General features: G+C 41.3%; 1 protein-coding gene across 2 annotated transcripts in view; it reads right to left on the reverse strand.

The window, feature by feature from the left end:
* Positions 1-18,926, reverse strand: part of tnr (tenascin R (restrictin, janusin)) — a 252,698-nt gene that overhangs the window by 44,073 nt on the left and 189,699 nt on the right. The window contains exons 12-13 of one of the 2 annotated variants that reach the window (XM_067453467.1): positions 18,623-18,886; positions 15,665-15,931 (exon numbers count right to left, since the gene is read on the reverse strand). In XM_067453467.1, the coding sequence (XP_067309568.1) occupies positions 15,665-15,931; positions 18,623-18,886 (531 nt within the window). The remainder of the gene's footprint in view (positions 1-15,664; positions 15,932-18,622; positions 18,887-18,926) is intronic. The other variant, XM_067453468.1, reaches the window with a different exon arrangement.

Below are 18,926 nucleotides of genomic sequence, written 5' to 3' on the forward strand. Positions count from 1 at the left end.
GAAAATTGAACCAGATCATCTTCAGCCAGTGTCGACAAAAAGTTATGGAATTCAAGTTGATTCGTCAAATCTTTTCCGTTAAACGCGCAAACAAATTTTACGTAGCGCTTGCGAAAACAGACGTATGGCTGTATCTCCGCAACGCTTTATCGTATTCAGACCAAACTTGGTACATGTTGGCACAAGCATCTCTTGAGGCAACCTGCTGCGTTTCGGCGCAGCGCCACCTACTGGCCCGGAGATAGGAAAAATGGCTATTTTTGCTTTTTTTTGCTGAACCGTTTGCCCAAAAATCACAAAAGTGGTCTCGTCAGATTCGAGACGTCATGCCGAGTCGACTGATGTCCAATTTTACCATGTCGGCCATTTTGGCTGTCGGCCATCTTGAATTATGTGCCAAAATGCTGTATTTTATGAACGCATGAACGGATTGTTACGAAACTCGGCATGGGTCATCACCACGATGCCCTGAAGTAGCCTGAGAAGTTTCGAAACAGCGCCACCTAGTTGAGATTTTTTTTAAAAAGTGCTTATAACTTTGGGTGTGGTTGACTTATTTTCACGGGACTCATCTCCTTAGACTCCTGAATCGTTGCCGAGTCCAACGATACCACACTTGCCAGGTTTCTGCGTATGGTTTGTGCACCGTTGTAATTTAGCGCTTTAAGAAAATTAGCCGATATCTTCGAAACCACTGGTCCGATCGAGACGAAACCAGCGTCAGAAGTTCGGAAACATAGGTCGCTAGGCACAGTCGTGAGGCCAAATCTCAAAATTTTGATAGTAAGGGGTAGTAAAATCCAATCAAAGTCAGGCGTCAGGCTGAAACCCTATTGGAACTGTTCATTTCCCCATGATGCATCATTTTCCAGCTAAAACTGCTCGGGCAGACCAAACCGTAAGTCGTAGAGACTTGAAACTTTCAGGGCTGGTAGTACTCACAACCACTGCAGACGTCACCGAAGCCCACCCCGATCGGCCTGACGGGGGCGCTACAGCGATCAAAAGTACGAAACGGCGACCAAAAGTACGAAACGGCTCATAACTCCTCAACCGTAAGGCTTAGCCTCGAGTGTCTTATATTGCTGGAATCCTTGGCTCGAGACGGACAAAATGCATGCCCCGGATTGGCTCGGAATAGTGGGAAAAAATTCGGGTATTTCGGGTTTTTTGCAAAACCTACTTTTGCCAACTAGTCCTAGGTTTTTGGCCCAACCGGAACCAAACCAGCACAGCGAGATTCTCTGGAGTCTAATTGTCAAAAGTCATTTAAAAAAACCGGAAATTTGGGTTCCTGGACCCTAAAGGCCGCCAAAACGTTGGAAGGGGGAGTAGCCCCTTTTACTAAATTGGCTAAAACTCGTGAACGGAATGAGGTATTTTCACCAAACTCAGCACGCCTATGTAAGAGCTCATTCTGTGGCCAAGTGAAAAAGGACGTGGGGACCGGCCACTTGGTGGCGCTATAATGGTTAAAAAGGGGTCAAAATGATGTATTTCTATGGAAAATCCCATTAAAGGCCTGAAAGCGGCCCTCTTCCTGCCTGATTGGCATACAGCTTTACGAAATCACGCGTGCGCATGCGTCACGTGACCCTAAAGAGGCTTGCAGACTTTTATGGCCGCCGGGGCGCTTTAACTGTTAAATTGGTGAAAACAAATGCCCTATTATTATCCTATGCAAATTGACATTTAAATGACTAAAAATTGCCTGCTCTGCGCAGAACTTCACCAAATCGGCTGGGCATGTGCGCCGCATTATTGTAAAGACGCGTGCAAACTTTGGCGGAGATCGGGCCCTCCAACTGTTAAACTGGTGAAAAACAAATGCCCTATATTATCCTATGCAAAATGACATTTAAATGACTAAAAATTGCCTGCTTTGTGCAGAACTTCACCAAATCGGCTGAGCATGTGCGCCGCATTATTGTAAAGACGCGTGCAAACTTTGGCGGAGATCGGGCCATCAGTAGAGGCATACCAGTTTAAAAGGTAAAAAAATAAATAAATAAAAACACCCCATTTTCATGATAAATGAGCTGAAAATGCAAAAATTGACCTTTGACCTCTGCGATGCACATGTCACCAGGCTTGATAAAGTTTTAGCAACCAGCAGCTCAAAACTCAAGTGCTCAAACCCTATGGTCTATTTTTTATAGGCCTTTTTATACCCTTTTTATTGCCTTTTTATTAGGGGCCAAGCACCGAAGGTGCGGAGGCACCTATTGAAACCGTTGTCGCACTTTCTTCTTCCGCCATGGAGGTCTATGGCAGCCCATAGAACCGATTGCGGGAAAGTTGTAAAGATTTGACATTCTGATAGAGGGCAGTCCCAACATTAAATACACCAATTTTGGTGTCTCCAACTCAATCCCTCTAGCGCCACCACCTGTCCAAAGTTGCACTCATGTTTATGCTAATAACTTTTGAACCTTAAGGGCTAGAAACAAAATTCTTGTTTCCTCAGATTTCTGAGCTCCTGCCAATCCGAAAGCACCCTATGACGTCATTTCCGACATTATATGTTTCCCGCCATTTTGAATTTCCCCAAAATCCTACTTTTGCGAACTCGTCCTAGACTGTTCGTCCGATTTGCATGAAAATTGAACCAGATCATCTTCAGCCAGTGTCGACAAAAAGTTATGGAATTCAAGTTGATTCGTCAAATCTTTTCCGTTAAACGCGCAAACAAATTTTACGTAGCGCTTGCGAAAACAGACGTATGGCTGTATCTCCGCAACGCTTTATCGTATTCAGACCAAACTTGGTACATGTTGGCACAAGCATCTCTTGAGGCAACCTGCTGCGTTTCGGCGCAGCGCCACCTACTGGCCCGGAGATAGGAAAAATGGCTATTTTTGCTTTTTTTTGCTGAACCGTTTGCCCAAAAATCACAAAAGTGGTCTCGTCAGATTCGAGACGTCATGCCGAGTCGACTGATGTCCAATTTTACCATGTCGGCCATTTTGGCTGTCGGCCATCTTGAATTATGTGCCAAAATGCTGTATTTTATGAACGCATGAACGGATTGTTACGAAACTCGGCATGGGTCATCACCACGATGCCCTGAAGTAGCCTGAGAAGTTTCGAAACAGCGCCACCTAGTTGAGATTTTTTTTAAAAAGTGCTTATAACTTTGGGTGTGGTTGACTTATTTTCACGGGACTCATCTCCTTAGACTCCTGAATCGTTGCCGAGTCCAACGATACCACACTTGCCAGGTTTCTGCGTATGGTTTGTGCACCGTTGTAACTTAGCGCTTTAAGAAAATTAGCCGATATCTTCGAAACCACTGGTCCGATCGAGACGAAACCAGCGTCAGAAGTTCGGAAACATAGGTCGCTAGGCACAGTCGTGAGGCCAAATCTCAAAATTTTGATAGTAAGGGGTAGTAAAATCCAATCAAAGTCAGGCGTCAGGCTGAAACCCTATTGGAACTGTTCATTTCCCCATGATGCATCATTTTCCAGCTAAAACTGCTCGGGCAGACCAAACCGTAAGTCGTAGAGACTTGAAACTTTCAGGGCTGGTAGTACTCACAACCACTGCAGACGTCACCGAAGCCCACCCCGATCGGCCTGACGGGGGCGCTACAGCGATCAAAAGTACGAAACGGCGACCAAAAGTACGAAACGGCTCATAACTCCTCAACCGTAAGGCTTAGCCTCGAGTGTCTTATATTGCTGGAATCCTTGGCTCGAGACGGACAAAATGCATGCCCCGGATTGGCTCGGAATAGTGGGAAAAAATTCGGGTATTTCGGGTTTTTTGCAAAACCTACTTTTGCCAACTAGTCCTAGGTTTTTGGCCCAACCGGAACCAAACCAGCACAGCGAGATTCTCTGGAGTCTAATTGTCAAAAGTCATTTAAAAAAACCGGAAATTTGGGTTCCTGGACCCTAAAGGCCGCCAAAACGTTGGAAGGGGGAGTAGCCCCTTTTACTAAATTGGCTAAAACTCGTGAACGGAATGAGGTATTTTCACCAAACTCAGCACGCCTATGTAAGAGCTCATTCTGTGGCCAAGTGAAAAAGGACGTGGGGACCGGCCACTTGGTGGCGCTATAATGGTTAAAAAGGGGTCAAAATGATGTATTTCTATGGAAAATCCCATTAAAGGCCTGAAAGCGGCCCTCTTCCTGCCTGATTGGCATACAGCTTTACGAAATCACGCGTGCGCATGCGTCACGTGACCCTAAAGAGGCTTGCAGACTTTTATGGCCGCCGGGGCGCTTTAACTGTTAAATTGGTGAAAACAAATGCCCTATTATTATCCTATGCAAATTGACATTTAAATGACTAAAAATTGCCTGCTCTGCGCAGAACTTCACCAAATCGGCTGGGCATGTGCGCCGCATTATTGTAAAGACGCGTGCAAACTTTGGCGGAGATCGGGCCCTCCAACTGTTAAACTGGTGAAAAACAAATGCCCTATATTATCCTATGCAAAATGACATTTAAATGACTAAAAATTGCCTGCTTTGTGCAGAACTTCACCAAATCGGCTGAGCATGTGCGCCGCATTATTGTAAAGACGCGTGCAAACTTTGGCGGAGATCGGGCCATCAGTAGAGGCATACCAGTTTAAAAGGTAAAAAAATAAATAAATAAAAACACCCCATTTTCATGATAAATGAGCTGAAAATGCAAAAATTGACCTTTGACCTCTGCGATGCACATGTCACCAGGCTTGATAAAGTTTTAGCAACCAGCAGCTCAAAACTCAAGTGCTCAAACCCTATGGTCTATTTTTTATAGGCCTTTTTATACCCTTTTTATTGCCTTTTTATTAGGGGCCAAGCACCGAAGGTGCGGAGGCACCTATTGAAACCGTTGTCGCACTTTCTTCTTCCGCCATGGAGGTCTATGGCAGCCCATAGAACCGATTGCGGGAAAGTTGTAAAGATTTGACATTCTGATAGAGGGCAGTCCCAACATTAAATACACCAATTTTGGTGTCTCCAACTCAATCCCTCTAGCGCCACCACCTGTCCAAAGTTGCACTCATGTTTATGCTAATAACTTTTGAACCTTAAGGGCTAGAAACAAAATTCTTGTTTCCTCAGATTTCTGAGCTCCTGCCAATCCGAAAGCACCCTATGACGTCATTTCCGACATTATATGTTTCCCGCCATTTTGAATTTCCCCAAAATCCTACTTTTGCGAACTCGTCCTAGACTGTTCGTCCGATTTGCATGAAAATTGAACCAGATCATCTTCAGCCAGTGTCGACAAAAAGTTATGGAATTCAAGTTGATTCGTCAAATCTTTTCCGTTAAACGCGCAAACAAATTTTACGTAGCGCTTGCGAAAACAGACGTATGGCTGTATCTCCGCAACGCTTTATCGTATTCAGACCAAACTTGGTACATGTTGGCACAAGCATCTCTTGAGGCAACCTGCTGCGTTTCGGCGCAGCGCCACCTACTGGCCCGGAGATAGGAAAAATGGCTATTTTTGCTTTTTTTTGCTGAACCGTTTGCCCAAAAATCACAAAAGTGGTCTCGTCAGATTCGAGACGTCATGCCGAGTCGACTGATGTCCAATTTTACCATGTCGGCCATTTTGGCTGTCGGCCATCTTGAATTATGTGCCAAAATGCTGTATTTTATGAACGCATGAACGGATTGTTACGAAACTCGGCATGGGTCATCACCACGATGCCCTGAAGTAGCCTGAGAAGTTTCGAAACAGCGCCACCTAGTTGAGATTTTTTTTAAAAAGTGCTTATAACTTTGGGTGTGGTTGACTTATTTTCACGGGACTCATCTCCTTAGACTCCTGAATCGTTGCCGAGTCCAACGATACCACACTTGCCAGGTTTCTGCGTATGGTTTGTGCACCGTTGTAACTTAGCGCTTTAAGAAAATTAGCCGATATCTTCGAAACCACTGGTCCGATCGAGACGAAACCAGCGTCAGAAGTTCGGAAACATAGGTCGCTAGGCACAGTCGTGAGGCCAAATCTCAAAATTTTGATAGTAAGGGGTAGTAAAATCCAATCAAAGTCAGGCGTCAGGCTGAAACCCTATTGGAACTGTTCATTTCCCCATGATGCATCATTTTCCAGCTAAAACTGCTCGGGCAGACCAAACCGTAAGTCGTAGAGACTTGAAACTTTCAGGGCTGGTAGTACTCACAACCACTGCAGACGTCACCGAAGCCCACCCCGATCGGCCTGACGGGGGCGCTACAGCGATCAAAAGTACGAAACGGCGACCAAAAGTACGAAACGGCTCATAACTCCTCAACCGTAAGGCTTAGCCTCGAGTGTCTTATATTGCTGGAATCCTTGGCTCGAGACGGACAAAATGCATATCTCGGATTTGCTCGCCCTTCAGGCGCCAATTTCGAGATATTTTAGGTTTTTTGTAAAACCTACTTTTGCAAATTACTCCCAGCTTATTTGACTGATCGGAACCAAACCACTGCAGAAATGTTCTCTGGAGAGAGACTATCAATAATTATCAAAAAAAAAAAACATTTTGATTTATGGTTGCTAAGGGGAGCCAAAATGTTTGATGTGACCGGGACCTTATTTAATAAAATGGCTATAACTTGTGAACAGAACGAGTTATTTCCACCAAATTAAGGTCACGTGTGAGTGAGATCAGTCTGAGATCACATGAAAAAAATCGTAACGATTGATCACTTGGTGGCGCTATAACAGGGGAAAAAGTCATGAAACTGGCAATATACACACCCAAACAATAGTCAGATGAAAATGGGCATTCATTGTCTTTATCCTTGGTGCCATGATCGTCTATGAGGACAATGGCGTATCACAAACAAAGCATACTTCATTGGCGCAATGCCCTGAAGGAGCCTGAGAATTTTCAAGCCAGTGTTTTTCACAGTATTCACATCATTAGACTCCTGAATCCTTGCCGAGTCCAATAATACCAAACATTCCTGGTTTCACCTTATGGTTTGTAAAAAGATGTACTTTAGCACCTAAAAAACCTTTGCGAATGTAGGAAACAGTTAGTCCAATTAAAACAAAACCACAATAGGAAATTCTGAATACTTACATAGGTCAATAGCTAAACAATAATGACCAAAACAAAGCCAAAATTTTGGAAGAAAAAAAAAATCCAATCAATGCAGCCCATGCTCTCAAATATATTTTGCTATAACTTTAAAAGAAAATTAGATATTTACAACAAATTTGACATATATTTATGGACCCCTTTGAGGACACCTAAAAAAGCTATGATATTATATTTTTCCTTAGTTAATTTACCCATGAATGCTCTTTCCCATCTATGATCTAAGTTTATTTGTTTATTTGGATCCCCATTAGCCAATACCTAGGCAGTGACTACTCTTCCTGAGGTCCCAAAAAGTAAAAAATACAAAACTACATTGAAGCTGCAAGAGGAATAAAAGGGTCCTCGCAACTGTGCCACCACTACCTTGTGGTTGTAGGAACACAGAGCACGGTGGGCAATATGCATTTAAGTATGTAAAAATAGGAGGACTATATCAATCATTTGTATTTGCCACACTTCCTGCTACTGGGCTGTACTCTGATCAGAGGGTGGACCTGTGCCAGGACATGACCAATGCATCCCTGAAATGTCTGAAGAGAGTGTGTCAATTAAACTCTGCCCTGTAAATGCAGACTCGAAAAGTCATCCTTATAAACCTGTCTCCGGCACGACAACTCTAATCTATCAAATGATCTTACGAATATCTATTTATCTAATATGACTTCTAAACTGTAATGTTGCCAGTTTAAAAGGTAAAAAATAATCCTACACTGTTATACGCAAAATAATAATCATACACTGTTTGTTCGTCGGCCAGAGGAGAACTGGCACCCCAACTTAGCCTGGTTTCTCCCAAGATTTTTTTATCTCCATCCTGGCCCTGAAGGAATTTTGGTTCCTTGCCACCGTTGCCTTTGGCTTGGCTTGCTCAGTTGGGGACACCTAAATTTCAACTATATTACTGATCTGCCCGCATTGACACTACATGATAATTGAAATTAGCTGGATAACATCACCATTTTCAACAGACCAGTTGTACAAAATCTGTTGCATTATTTTCTTGTTAAAACTGTGAAGCTGCTTTGAAACTGGACTTGTTAAAAGTGCTATATAAATAAAGGCGACTTAACCAGCTAGTGGCACTATGAATAACTAAAATTTTGCCGAAACATCAGACTTTGTCAGGATACCACGGACATGTTCAACAAAACTCAAGATCTTTGAAATTTAACATCATTAAGTCTATTAACTATTAGGCTGACCAAATATGATGTTGTTTTGGTTCAATCTTAATTAGTGGTTAATCACAATTTACTCTTGCCCACAAGTGATAATATATACTGACTAAATATTGACATGTAGACCACCATCAGTGCTCGGGCTCTAATTAAATCCACAACAATAAAATGAAACATACAAATCCCATTAAATGTCCCTTCCTTTTAAAACTCATTTTACTTCTTAAAATATGTAATATCTAATAGTAGTTCATTCTATATTTTCATTCCGATCGAGACGAAACCAGCATCAGAAGTTCGGAAACATAGGTCGATAGCTATACACTAATTCCCAAATGTCAAAATATTGATAGTAAGGGGTAGTAAAATCCAATCAAAGTCAGGTGTCAGTCATTTTTTACGTGTTTTTTTCATACAACTGTTTATAACTCCCAAACAAAATGAGATATTTTCACCAAACTCGACACACATATGTAGGGGCTCACTCTGAGGACATATAAAAAATGGTGGGATTCTGCCTCTTGGTGGCGCTATAATAGAACAAAACATGAAATTCCCATTGACTTGAATGCAGTATTAGGGTATAAAATGCATATGCTATACTTTTTTTCGAATGCATTAGTGTATAATTACAAAACTCAGTATGTGTCTTCCGCTCTATGTCCTGAAGGTACTCAAAAAGTTTTCGGGCAACGCCACCTTGTGGTCAAAAGTTGTAATAAAGTGTACAAAAATGCTAATAACTTTTGATTAAATTAGCCTATTGCAATGAGACTGGTTATAAATCATTCTATGGCTCATGCCGAGAACATAGATACCAATTTTTCCCATATTTGGAAAACCTCTCTCCCCTCTATCTTGTTATTGGTTAAAAACCTACTTTTTCAAACTCGTCCTAGACCGTTTGTCCAATTTTCACCAAAATTAAATCGTATCGTCTTCAGACCATGTGAACAAATAATTATGGATTTCGTGTTGATAGGCAAAACAGTTGTCATATACTACAGCAACGCAGTTGAGCTCTGATGCAAAAATTACTCTTGAGGCTGTATCTCTGCAATGCTTTGACATATTGACACCAAATTTTGCATGTGTCATTGTCTCCTCAATCTGACTACACCACATCAGTTTAGTAACAGTGCCACCTATTGGTCGAAAATGATAAACCATTAAATCATTATTATTGACTGTATTTAAAATTGTACTGCTTTTTTGCCTAAAATCAACTTAATAATTCTTTAATGGCTCATTGTTGCAGTTGGTTTGACACTTCCAGCCATGCTGGCATGTCTTGTCTTCTTCTTTGCGCTTGGCCCCGACAATTGCTGCTTGCAGCTATATTTATTAATATAACTCTGATTGTGTTAATCAGAAAGAGGAAAGTCATAAACACCTAGGATGTCTTGAGGGAGAGGAAATCATCGGGTCATTCTCATTTTAAAGTGAACTACTCTTTTTAATTGATTTCCACAAACTAAAGCGGAGTAATGCAACCATTCAAATAGACTCGGATCATAAACCAGATCATAATGAAGCACGTTATTTTCAGCACAGTACTGTATTTCATTGTGAAGTATATAAAGATCATTCTTTCTCTTGAAATTTCTGTAAATGTACATATGCATCATCCCTCTAGTTTCTGTTCAGCCAGAGAGTTTCATTCACATCAAACACTAAATGTCTCTCAAGTGCTGGATTTAAGGAAAGAGCAGTGTGAACGGTGAATCCATAAATGGCACAAATGTAGTTCAATATCTCGGCAGGACTCTTTTATTGCTTGGAAAAGAGTTTCTTTGTCATAAGGTTGCGGTTGAACATATTTTATATCTAGAAAGAGAAGAACTCAACTGAATTCAGAAAGGGAGAATATGGTAATAGACCATCATACATAAATAGGTTTTCACTGATGACTCTTATATAAATAGCAAAGTCATGATAGTTGACAATTTCATAAACTGAACTTCCTGCGCATTGTGCATTACAAACCCAGCAGGTTATCAGTATGGTGCTATTTGACAGCATGCCAAGTGCTTTTTGAGAATATGGCATTTTAGTTTATGAATGCAAGAGGTCTGGACCAGAGAAAAATGTTTCATGAAAATGGTGCATGTCTGCTCAAGTCCGAGTCATTGGACGAATGCAACTGCAGCCTATTTACATACAGTCTCAAGCAGTGCACATCCTCAAATCGTTTTACGTTTTTCCTGAATGGACTTTTTTGACTCTAAAGGTAAGAATGAAATGGCATCATTTTTGTGTTTTCCATTGCCATTTGATATTTTCCCCTAGCCTGACGTGGTCATCCTCAGCTCTAGTCAGAATATGAGTCTGATGCTCCATTGGGCTGTGATTATGGGGCGTGTTTCAACCCAACCAGGAAAGACATCAATTAGACAGACCGACAACCAATCAGAGCAGCGGAGCGACGCATAACATTAGTTGTCAAATGTCAACAGAACTCAACTGCACTGTGTTGCCATGTCCGCGGTTTTTTCCACGGGTTGTTTTCTATGTCCGTGGGTTGAAGCGACTATTATGTGATATATAGACCCATGAGTGCGAATTTTAGCAGCAACCTTGCCAAAATAACACACATTTTATCCCCAAATGACATTTTTCCCCGGAGAACCCCCCTGAGAAGCTATTGTTTAGGGCTAGTAGTTGGCGGGTTTTGTTGTAAAAACTTGGTAACCCTGTCTGCACGTGTGCTGGAATAAACAATCTTTGCCGGTGTTGTAAAAAAAGATTTTAAGGATACACAAAACTCTCATTGGTCAGTTTCTGTTGATCATCTGTCCATCATCGGCTAAAGCCCGCCCTGATGATCTCATTGGTTAGTTTCTGTTGATCATCTGTCCGTCATCGGCTAAAGCCCGCCCTGATGATCTCATTGGTCAGTTTCTGTTGATCATCTGTCCGTCATCGGCTAAAGCCCGCCCTGATGATCTCATTGGTCAGTTTCAGTTGATCATCTGTCCGTCATCGGCTAAAGCCCGCCCTGATGATCTCATTGGTCAGTTTCTGTTGATCATCTGTCCATCATCGGCTAAAGCCCGCCCTGATGATCTCATTGGTCAGTTTCTGTTGATCATCTGTCCATCATCGGCTAAAGCCCGCCCTGATGATCTCATTGGTCAGTTTCTGTTGATCATCTGTCCATCATCAGCTAAAGCCCGCCCTGATGATCTCATTGGTCAGTTTCTGTTGATCATCTGTCCGTCATCGGCTAAAGCCCGCCCTGATGATCTCATTGGTCAGTTTCTGTTGATCATCTGTCCATCATCGGCTAAAGCCCGCCCTGATGATCTCATTGGTCAGTTTCTGTTGATCATCTCTCCGTCATCGGCTAAAGCCCGCCCTGATGATCTCATTGGTCAGTTTCTGTTGATCATCTCTCCGTCATCGGCTAAAGCCTGTCCTGATGATCTCATTGGTCCGAACAGTTTCTGTTCGGGCATAATCACTCCTCTATGGATCAAGTCCAGACCGAACTGCCCAACCAAAAAATGTTGTGGCCGGGGCTAAGTTCGGCTGGCATCCAGGCCAATTTTCCCCCTAAACGTTTACACAACATGTGGTGTTTCCGTGACTGTCCAATGTAATGTAAATATAAGGCACACTATTTGCCATTTGTTTCCTATGGTGCGCTCAAGTCATGTTGTAAAGATCGTATTTACAAGTTAAAAGCACAGGAACACCACCACAAAGTCATAAATACCAGTGGGAAGTTCGGGATTTTCTTTAAGCCCCGATCTGTACGAGTTGGGGGCGTGTCAGTGAGAAACATGGCAGAATCAATAGATCTGTATCTGAATATAATGGGTATTTAGCAGTGATACTGTCAGGCTCTGTCATTTACAACAAAGTAAGCTAGCATTGTAATAAAACAATTAGCCTAATATATAATGATACGTTTACAGTGGCTTCATAGATTAATTAAAAACGTAAAAGATTAAAACACTCGATGTACATTCTTTGTTCTTCATTTTCTATTAGCAGAGTTAAGAAACCTTGCTGTATTTTTGTGAAATTCATTAAAAGAATGGAAAACCGCCATAAAGAGACTTTAGTAAACAGGACTTCTCACCTCGTAAACACGAACTTCCCAGGAGGACTTGAAACACACCATTAGCATCCAGCTGAAACACTCACTGCTTCACACACACCTCTAGATTACGAGTGTGAAACGTTCCTCTACCCAGAGTTAAAAACGGGGTTTAGAAGCAAAATGAAGCAAAGTGAGAAAAGCTCTTCTTTTTAGGAAAAGTGCATGTGAAATTGTTTGGAGAGCATTGACCTTCATTTGGAAAAATTTGTAAAATCAAATGTGTACATTCTCATAAATTGCCAGCAGGTTTATTAAGCTGCTGTCACTTTAAGACCTGATGAACTGATCCATTTTACTGTTACACATGCGTGTTTACACTTAAAACAACTGGCTGCGTTTACATGAGCACCATTATTTGGTGTGTATTTGACTGTTTAAGTAGCCTGGCTCTGCCCTCCTACGTACTTTCGCTCAATTTTTATTTTCCTTCAGTACTCCGTCTGGGACTGCGGTGTGTTCTTAGGTTTTCTCCAAACAAATTTTTACCGGTCCAACCAGCGAACAGAGGGAGTGGCTGAGAACGATGACGTTGATGTTGAGCGCTAGTTTGAGTTGTAGTTCAGTAATGATGGCAGAGAATGATGCGAACGAAACCATTCATTCCGTTGAGGCACCGCTGCCGAATATCCAGAAGTTAAAGCTGGAGCAAGAACAATCTTTGCTGGGGTTTGTTGGAGGCCAAGATGTTATGGCCCTCCTCCTCAACAGGGGGAATTCAGGAAAAGTTTGATTTTTCAGCTCGCTCCATTAGTGGTGAAGGAGTTGCTGAAGCCCTATTTGGACGGTAATTGTTCCTTGTTGCATCGGAAGGTATTGCCATCATTTACAGGGCTTAGTCAGTTATTTTATTGCCATCCGTCTCCCAACATCCGCATAAAAATCCCCGGCCAAGTTACCGACTGCTTTTGACAAACACCAAGGTCGTGTGGTAATGTAGCTGTCCACATCTCTGACTTTTCAAGAATATATCACTTCAAAATTCACTGTTTATAATCCTTTTTGACCACTGCAGAGCACCGTACAGTTGCGCTTTGCTGTTATTTGGATGTACTTGTATTTCTTTAAAATGCTGGCATGTATTTACAAGAGCAATATATTTCATCGCCGCTCCCAAAAATTAAAATAAAAGCATGTAAACATTTGAATGGATCCGTTATTTATAGCAGCATTTATTAGCATATATACCACGCATATGATATTTTATTTAAGCATACGATCATGTTACGGACCACGTGAGCGGCGCGTTCCCGATCATAAAACTCTCCTGTCCACCGTGAATCAATCACAATATGAATGCACAAGTTTTAGGTTTTATCACTGACATGCATGCACATTTATTTTGACGGATTTCCATGTGAGAAGGGCGCATGACATACGTCACGACCAAACGTTAGCGATTGGTTATGGCAGATCCAATTTTAAACTTCACCAGAGTATCGGCCTTCGTGGAAGTAAACGCTTGTCAAAGGAGAGTGGCCAGACTCTATGTACAAATGAAATGTATGAGCGTCTGCTAAGACCAGGCTACTGTTTGTGCAATAAGGCAATGAAAACGAACTCAAATGGTTTTATGCGTCCGCACATCTGGTGTGAGCACAAAATCTGCAGTATTGAGTAAAATGCTGTGCAATAAAGGCCAACCCTAAATCCCTGTAAAAGAAACAATATTCATCCAGAGCAAATGAACGAGGGTTTGTGTTGACACTCTCTGTCGGAGAGATGAGAACGAGAAGAGAAGCTGTTTGTGTATCTATTCTGCAGAAAATTAGTATTGGAAGTGTTTGAGATATTTCAGTATTGATTTGTGTCCATTTTTTTTTTGACAACGCTACATTGCAGTTTATTATTTAAGATGCCTTTTAAAAAGACTACAGTTGAAAAACTGTACAGCCTATAGTCTATTATATATAAAATTAAACCTGCCAATGTGGCTAGTAGGAGGTTAATGTCAAGTCCTGTATATATACACACACCAATCAGGCATAACATTATGACCTAATATTGTGTTGGTCCCCCTGGCCCGTCTCTGATGGACTCCACTAGACCCCTGAAGGTGTGCTGTGGTATCTGGCAACCAAGATGTTAGCAACAGATCGTTTATGTTTTGTAAGTTGCAAGGTATGGCCTCCATGGATCGGACTTGTTTGTTCGGCTCATCCCACAGATGCTCGATTGGATTGAGATCTGGGGAATCTGAAGGTCGAGTCGACGCCTCAAACTGGTTGTTGTGCTCCTCAAACCATTCCTGAAGCATTTGTGCTTTGTGTCAGGAGCATTATCCTGCTGGAAGAGCCACAGCCACCAGAATACCGTTTCCATCAAAGGCTGAACATGGTCTCAGCAATGCTTAGGTAGGTGGAGCGTGTCAAAGTAACATCCACATGGATGGAGGACCCAAGGTTTCCCAGCAGAACATTGCCCAAAGCATCACACTGCCTCCGCCGGCTCGCCTTCTTCCCATAGTGCATCCTGGGGCCATGTGTTCCCCAGGTAAGCCACACACACACACACACACCCGGCCATCCACGTGATGTAAAAGAACACGTGATTCCTCAGACCAGGCCACCTTCTTCCATTGCTCCGTGGTCCAGTTCTGATGCGCACGTGCCACTGTTGGTGCTTTCAGCGGGGTCAGAGGTCACCCTGACTGGTCCATACGCAACAAACTGAGCTGCTCTGTGTATTCTGACAGCTTTCTATCAGAACCAGCATTAACTTCTGGAGCAGTTTGAGCTCCAGTAGCTCGTCTGTTTGATCGGACCCCACGGGCCAGCCTTCGCTCCCCACGTGCATCAATGAGCCTTGGCCGCCCATGACCCTGTGGCCGGTTCTCCACTGGTCCTTCCTTGGAGCACTTCTGATAGATACTGACCACTGCAGACCGGGAACAGCCCACAAGAGCTGCAGTTTTGGAGATGCTCTGACCCAGTCGTCTAGCCGTCACAATCTGGCCAAACTCGCTCAAATCCTTACACTTGCCCATTTCTCCTGCTTCACACACATCAACCTTTTTTTTTCACTTGCTGCCTAATATATCCCACCCACTAACAGGAGCCTTGATGAAGAGATCATTAGTGTTATTAACTTCACCTGTCAGTGCTCATAATTGTATGCCTGATTGGTGTGTGTGTGTGTGTGTGTATGTATATATATATATATATATATATATATATATATATATATATATATATATATATATATATATATATATATATATATATATATATATATATATATATATATTCAAATATTAAATAAACACACTTAACTCCTTCCGACATCTTGTATTAATAATATCCTCAAACATCACATTCATTAGTTTTAATACCTGTTGCGACTGAGCCTATAACTTGCTCTGAGGTCACATTGCCGTGCATGGTAACCAAGGTAACAGTGTAAATCCTGGAGGGCAGGAGACCAGTGAGGGTGATCCTGGTTTTAGACCCATCAAGAGCTATTTCAGAATCATCACTGGAGTCCTGAGCTCTGTAGCTCAAGATGAATGCATCAGCAGGCGGAGCCGGGGCACTCCAGGCCACAGTCAGCGAATCAGACGTGACTTCAGAGAAGAAGAGCTGTGTGATTGGGCGGAATCCTGAAATCGAAGGACAACAACGATTACGAAATACCGGCTCCTGTGATTAAAGATCTCTTAAATGTTGGCACATCCTCACAGGAAGGAGAAAAGAAGAGTACAAGAACAATGAGGTGATCAGATGGAGAGATGCAGTAGATATCAAGCAAATGATGGAAATTGAATGAAGAAAAAAAGAGGAAAATGGTGATGAAATATGATACAATCTTGATGCTGTAGATATGAATGAGCTGATGCACCAGGCTAAAGCAAGTGAGTGATGAGAGCAAAGAAAGAATGCATAAGGAAGATGAGTTATTTCTTTGGTTGATGTCAAGAAAAAAATAATTGAAGTGAAGCAGTGTTTCCTACCAAGAGATTCTCAAACACGAATTTTGTGATAGAAATGTTCAGTTAAATTAGATCAGTTAATTTAATGCAATAATTGAGTACATTAATTATAGAATTAATAGTGGAATAAAAAAATGCAATTAATCACGCCCCCCAACGCAAACGCAAATCCCATAAAAAGAGATTTGGTTTTGTACCACTGAAGCAATGGAAGCTTGAAGTACCACGATCATTCTGCAAAAACAGCTGGACAGGATAAATCCAGACAAAGAATAAAAAACTGATGTCCAAAGTTGATCGTGACATGCCTTCATAAAAATATGGTATTTGAGACCTAATGCAACAGAAAAAAATGAACAGCAACAACAATCCAAATAATTATATATATATATATGCAGCTCTGGAAAAAATTAAGAGGCCACTTACGATTGATTTCTCAATGTTAAGTGGTCTCTTCATTTTTACCCAGAGCTGTATATATTTATACATTTGCAAGAAAAAATGAAATATAAACCATTAATGCATTTTGTACCATCTCTCTTATGTTGTGGAAACTATTCCCAATTCAGATTCTGCAAGCGGTTCACATACTTACTTTTTCTTGCAACTGTATCATTGATATATATTTCAATGATATGAAAATATAAATGTCTTTTAAATAATTTACTTGTCTTTGAATTATCTTTATTGAGTGCGTTTACAAGTACGTTCTTAAGCCGATTATGCCTAATAAGCCGATAATGATCATGGTCATGTAAACGCGGTAACCCATTTTATTTTATCGGAGTAAGGTCGGCGTAAGCATAATCCGGTCAGAACAGGGAGTTTTGCCTCTTATCCAGATTTCGCATGGCCTGTAAACGCATTAACCTGCTCTCTGTTGGCTTATTGAAGTGCGCATGTGTGATAGGTGATAAAAACACAAACTCAGAGCAGATTTAAACACATCCAGCGAGTGTTTTGCATGAAATAAGGACATATATCACAAACGCAGAATCTTTTGAGACCCAGAGCATAGTAAAGATGTGTTCTTCTCATCTCAGTCAGCAGAAGAGGTTCAGTCAGAACGCTTCATCATGAGGGGTAATATGAGCCGTAAATCTCCCGCTCACGCTTTACTAACATCATAACTGACGGAACATTTGGGATACTCCGAGTCAGATACGGACATTATTATTTTTGACATCACTACAAGGAAATTAATAAAGTCATGTAAACGTGGTTTACTTGCGTTGCCAGTTAACTGGTTTGCATGTAAACGGGGAAAACTGGTTATTTCAGTAAGATGATATTAGTGAGTTATTAGCTTATGGTGTGCATGTAAACACGCTCAATGATGATTACAGTTACAATACATGCACTTAATTATTTAAAATGTATTTTAATTTGTAATTTCCATCCCTAATAAAGCTATAAAACAATTAAAACAATGTTCTATTTAATCATTTTCATTTTTTTTATTAAGGCAATCAAAAAAATCACCTAATCGACTTATTAGTATTCATCAAGCAAATGATAGAAATTAAATAAAGAAAAGTAGAAAATGGTGATATGATCAAATCTTGATGCTGTAGATTTAAATAGTGCGAATGCCAGGCAAAAGCAAGTGAGTGATAACAACACACATAATGTTGCATAATGATTAAATATGTTAATTTGACTGATAACCCTGGGAACCCCTGAAGGAAAGGACATACAGCTGAATTTTGATGAAGGATAGTTATACACTGCAAAAAAAAATGCTCTTCTTATTTAGCATTTATTACTTGTTTCCAGTCCAAATATCGAACAATTCTTAAATCAAAATGCATTTATTATGATCAGTAAAACGATATTTTTCTTGTTTTGTTGAAAATAAAATCTAAACGAAGAGAGTTTTTGCTTAAAACAGGCAAAATGATCTGCCAATGGGGTGAGAAAAATAATCTTATTTCTGTTTGGGACGGAAACAAGAAACAAGATTTCAATCAGAAATAAGATTATTCTTCTCACCCCATTGGCCGATCATTTTGCCTGTTTTAAGCAAAAACTCACTTCATTTAGATTTGATTTTCAACAAAACAAGAAAAAATGTCGTTTTACTGATCTAGTAAATGCATCTTGATTTAAGAGTTGTAAGATATTTAGACTGGAAGCAAGACAAACTAATTTTTTTTCGTGTAATAGACTAGAACTGAACCTGGGGTGGAAAAATATATGTGCACATGGTTGACACTGAAGCAAAAGTCTTACTTCCACACCTTATGCAATTCTCTGAGAGATTAACGAGAGACTTCTGGCCAAACACTGACATGACATGAGGCAATGTTTTGGACAGTTAGCAGTGATTCCTGCACTGGAGTTCCCCACAGATTAAATTACCTGTGAAAGCATCAATGGTGGCTGCAGTGCTGTGCTGCCGGCCTCTCTGCGCCGCCACTGTAATGCTGTATTCTGAGCCTGGCTCGAGTCCAGTTAATGTGGTGGTGCTGATGTCCTTGGGCACCGTGAGCTCTGCTGTGGCTCCGCTGGAGGAGGTGTAGGTCACCCTATAGTGATCAATAGGCCCTTGCACTGAGCCCCAAAACAGTGTGATGGTGTTGTCTGTGGAGGCTGTGACGGTCAAATCCAAGGGGACATCCAGACCTAAAGATCAGAGGATAGAATACCCGGTCATGGTAAATGG

Source organism: Pseudorasbora parva, chromosome 9, assembly GCF_024679245.1.
Source record: "Pseudorasbora parva isolate DD20220531a chromosome 9, ASM2467924v1, whole genome shotgun sequence".
Taxonomy (NCBI): domain Eukaryota; kingdom Metazoa; phylum Chordata; class Actinopteri; order Cypriniformes; family Gobionidae; genus Pseudorasbora; species Pseudorasbora parva.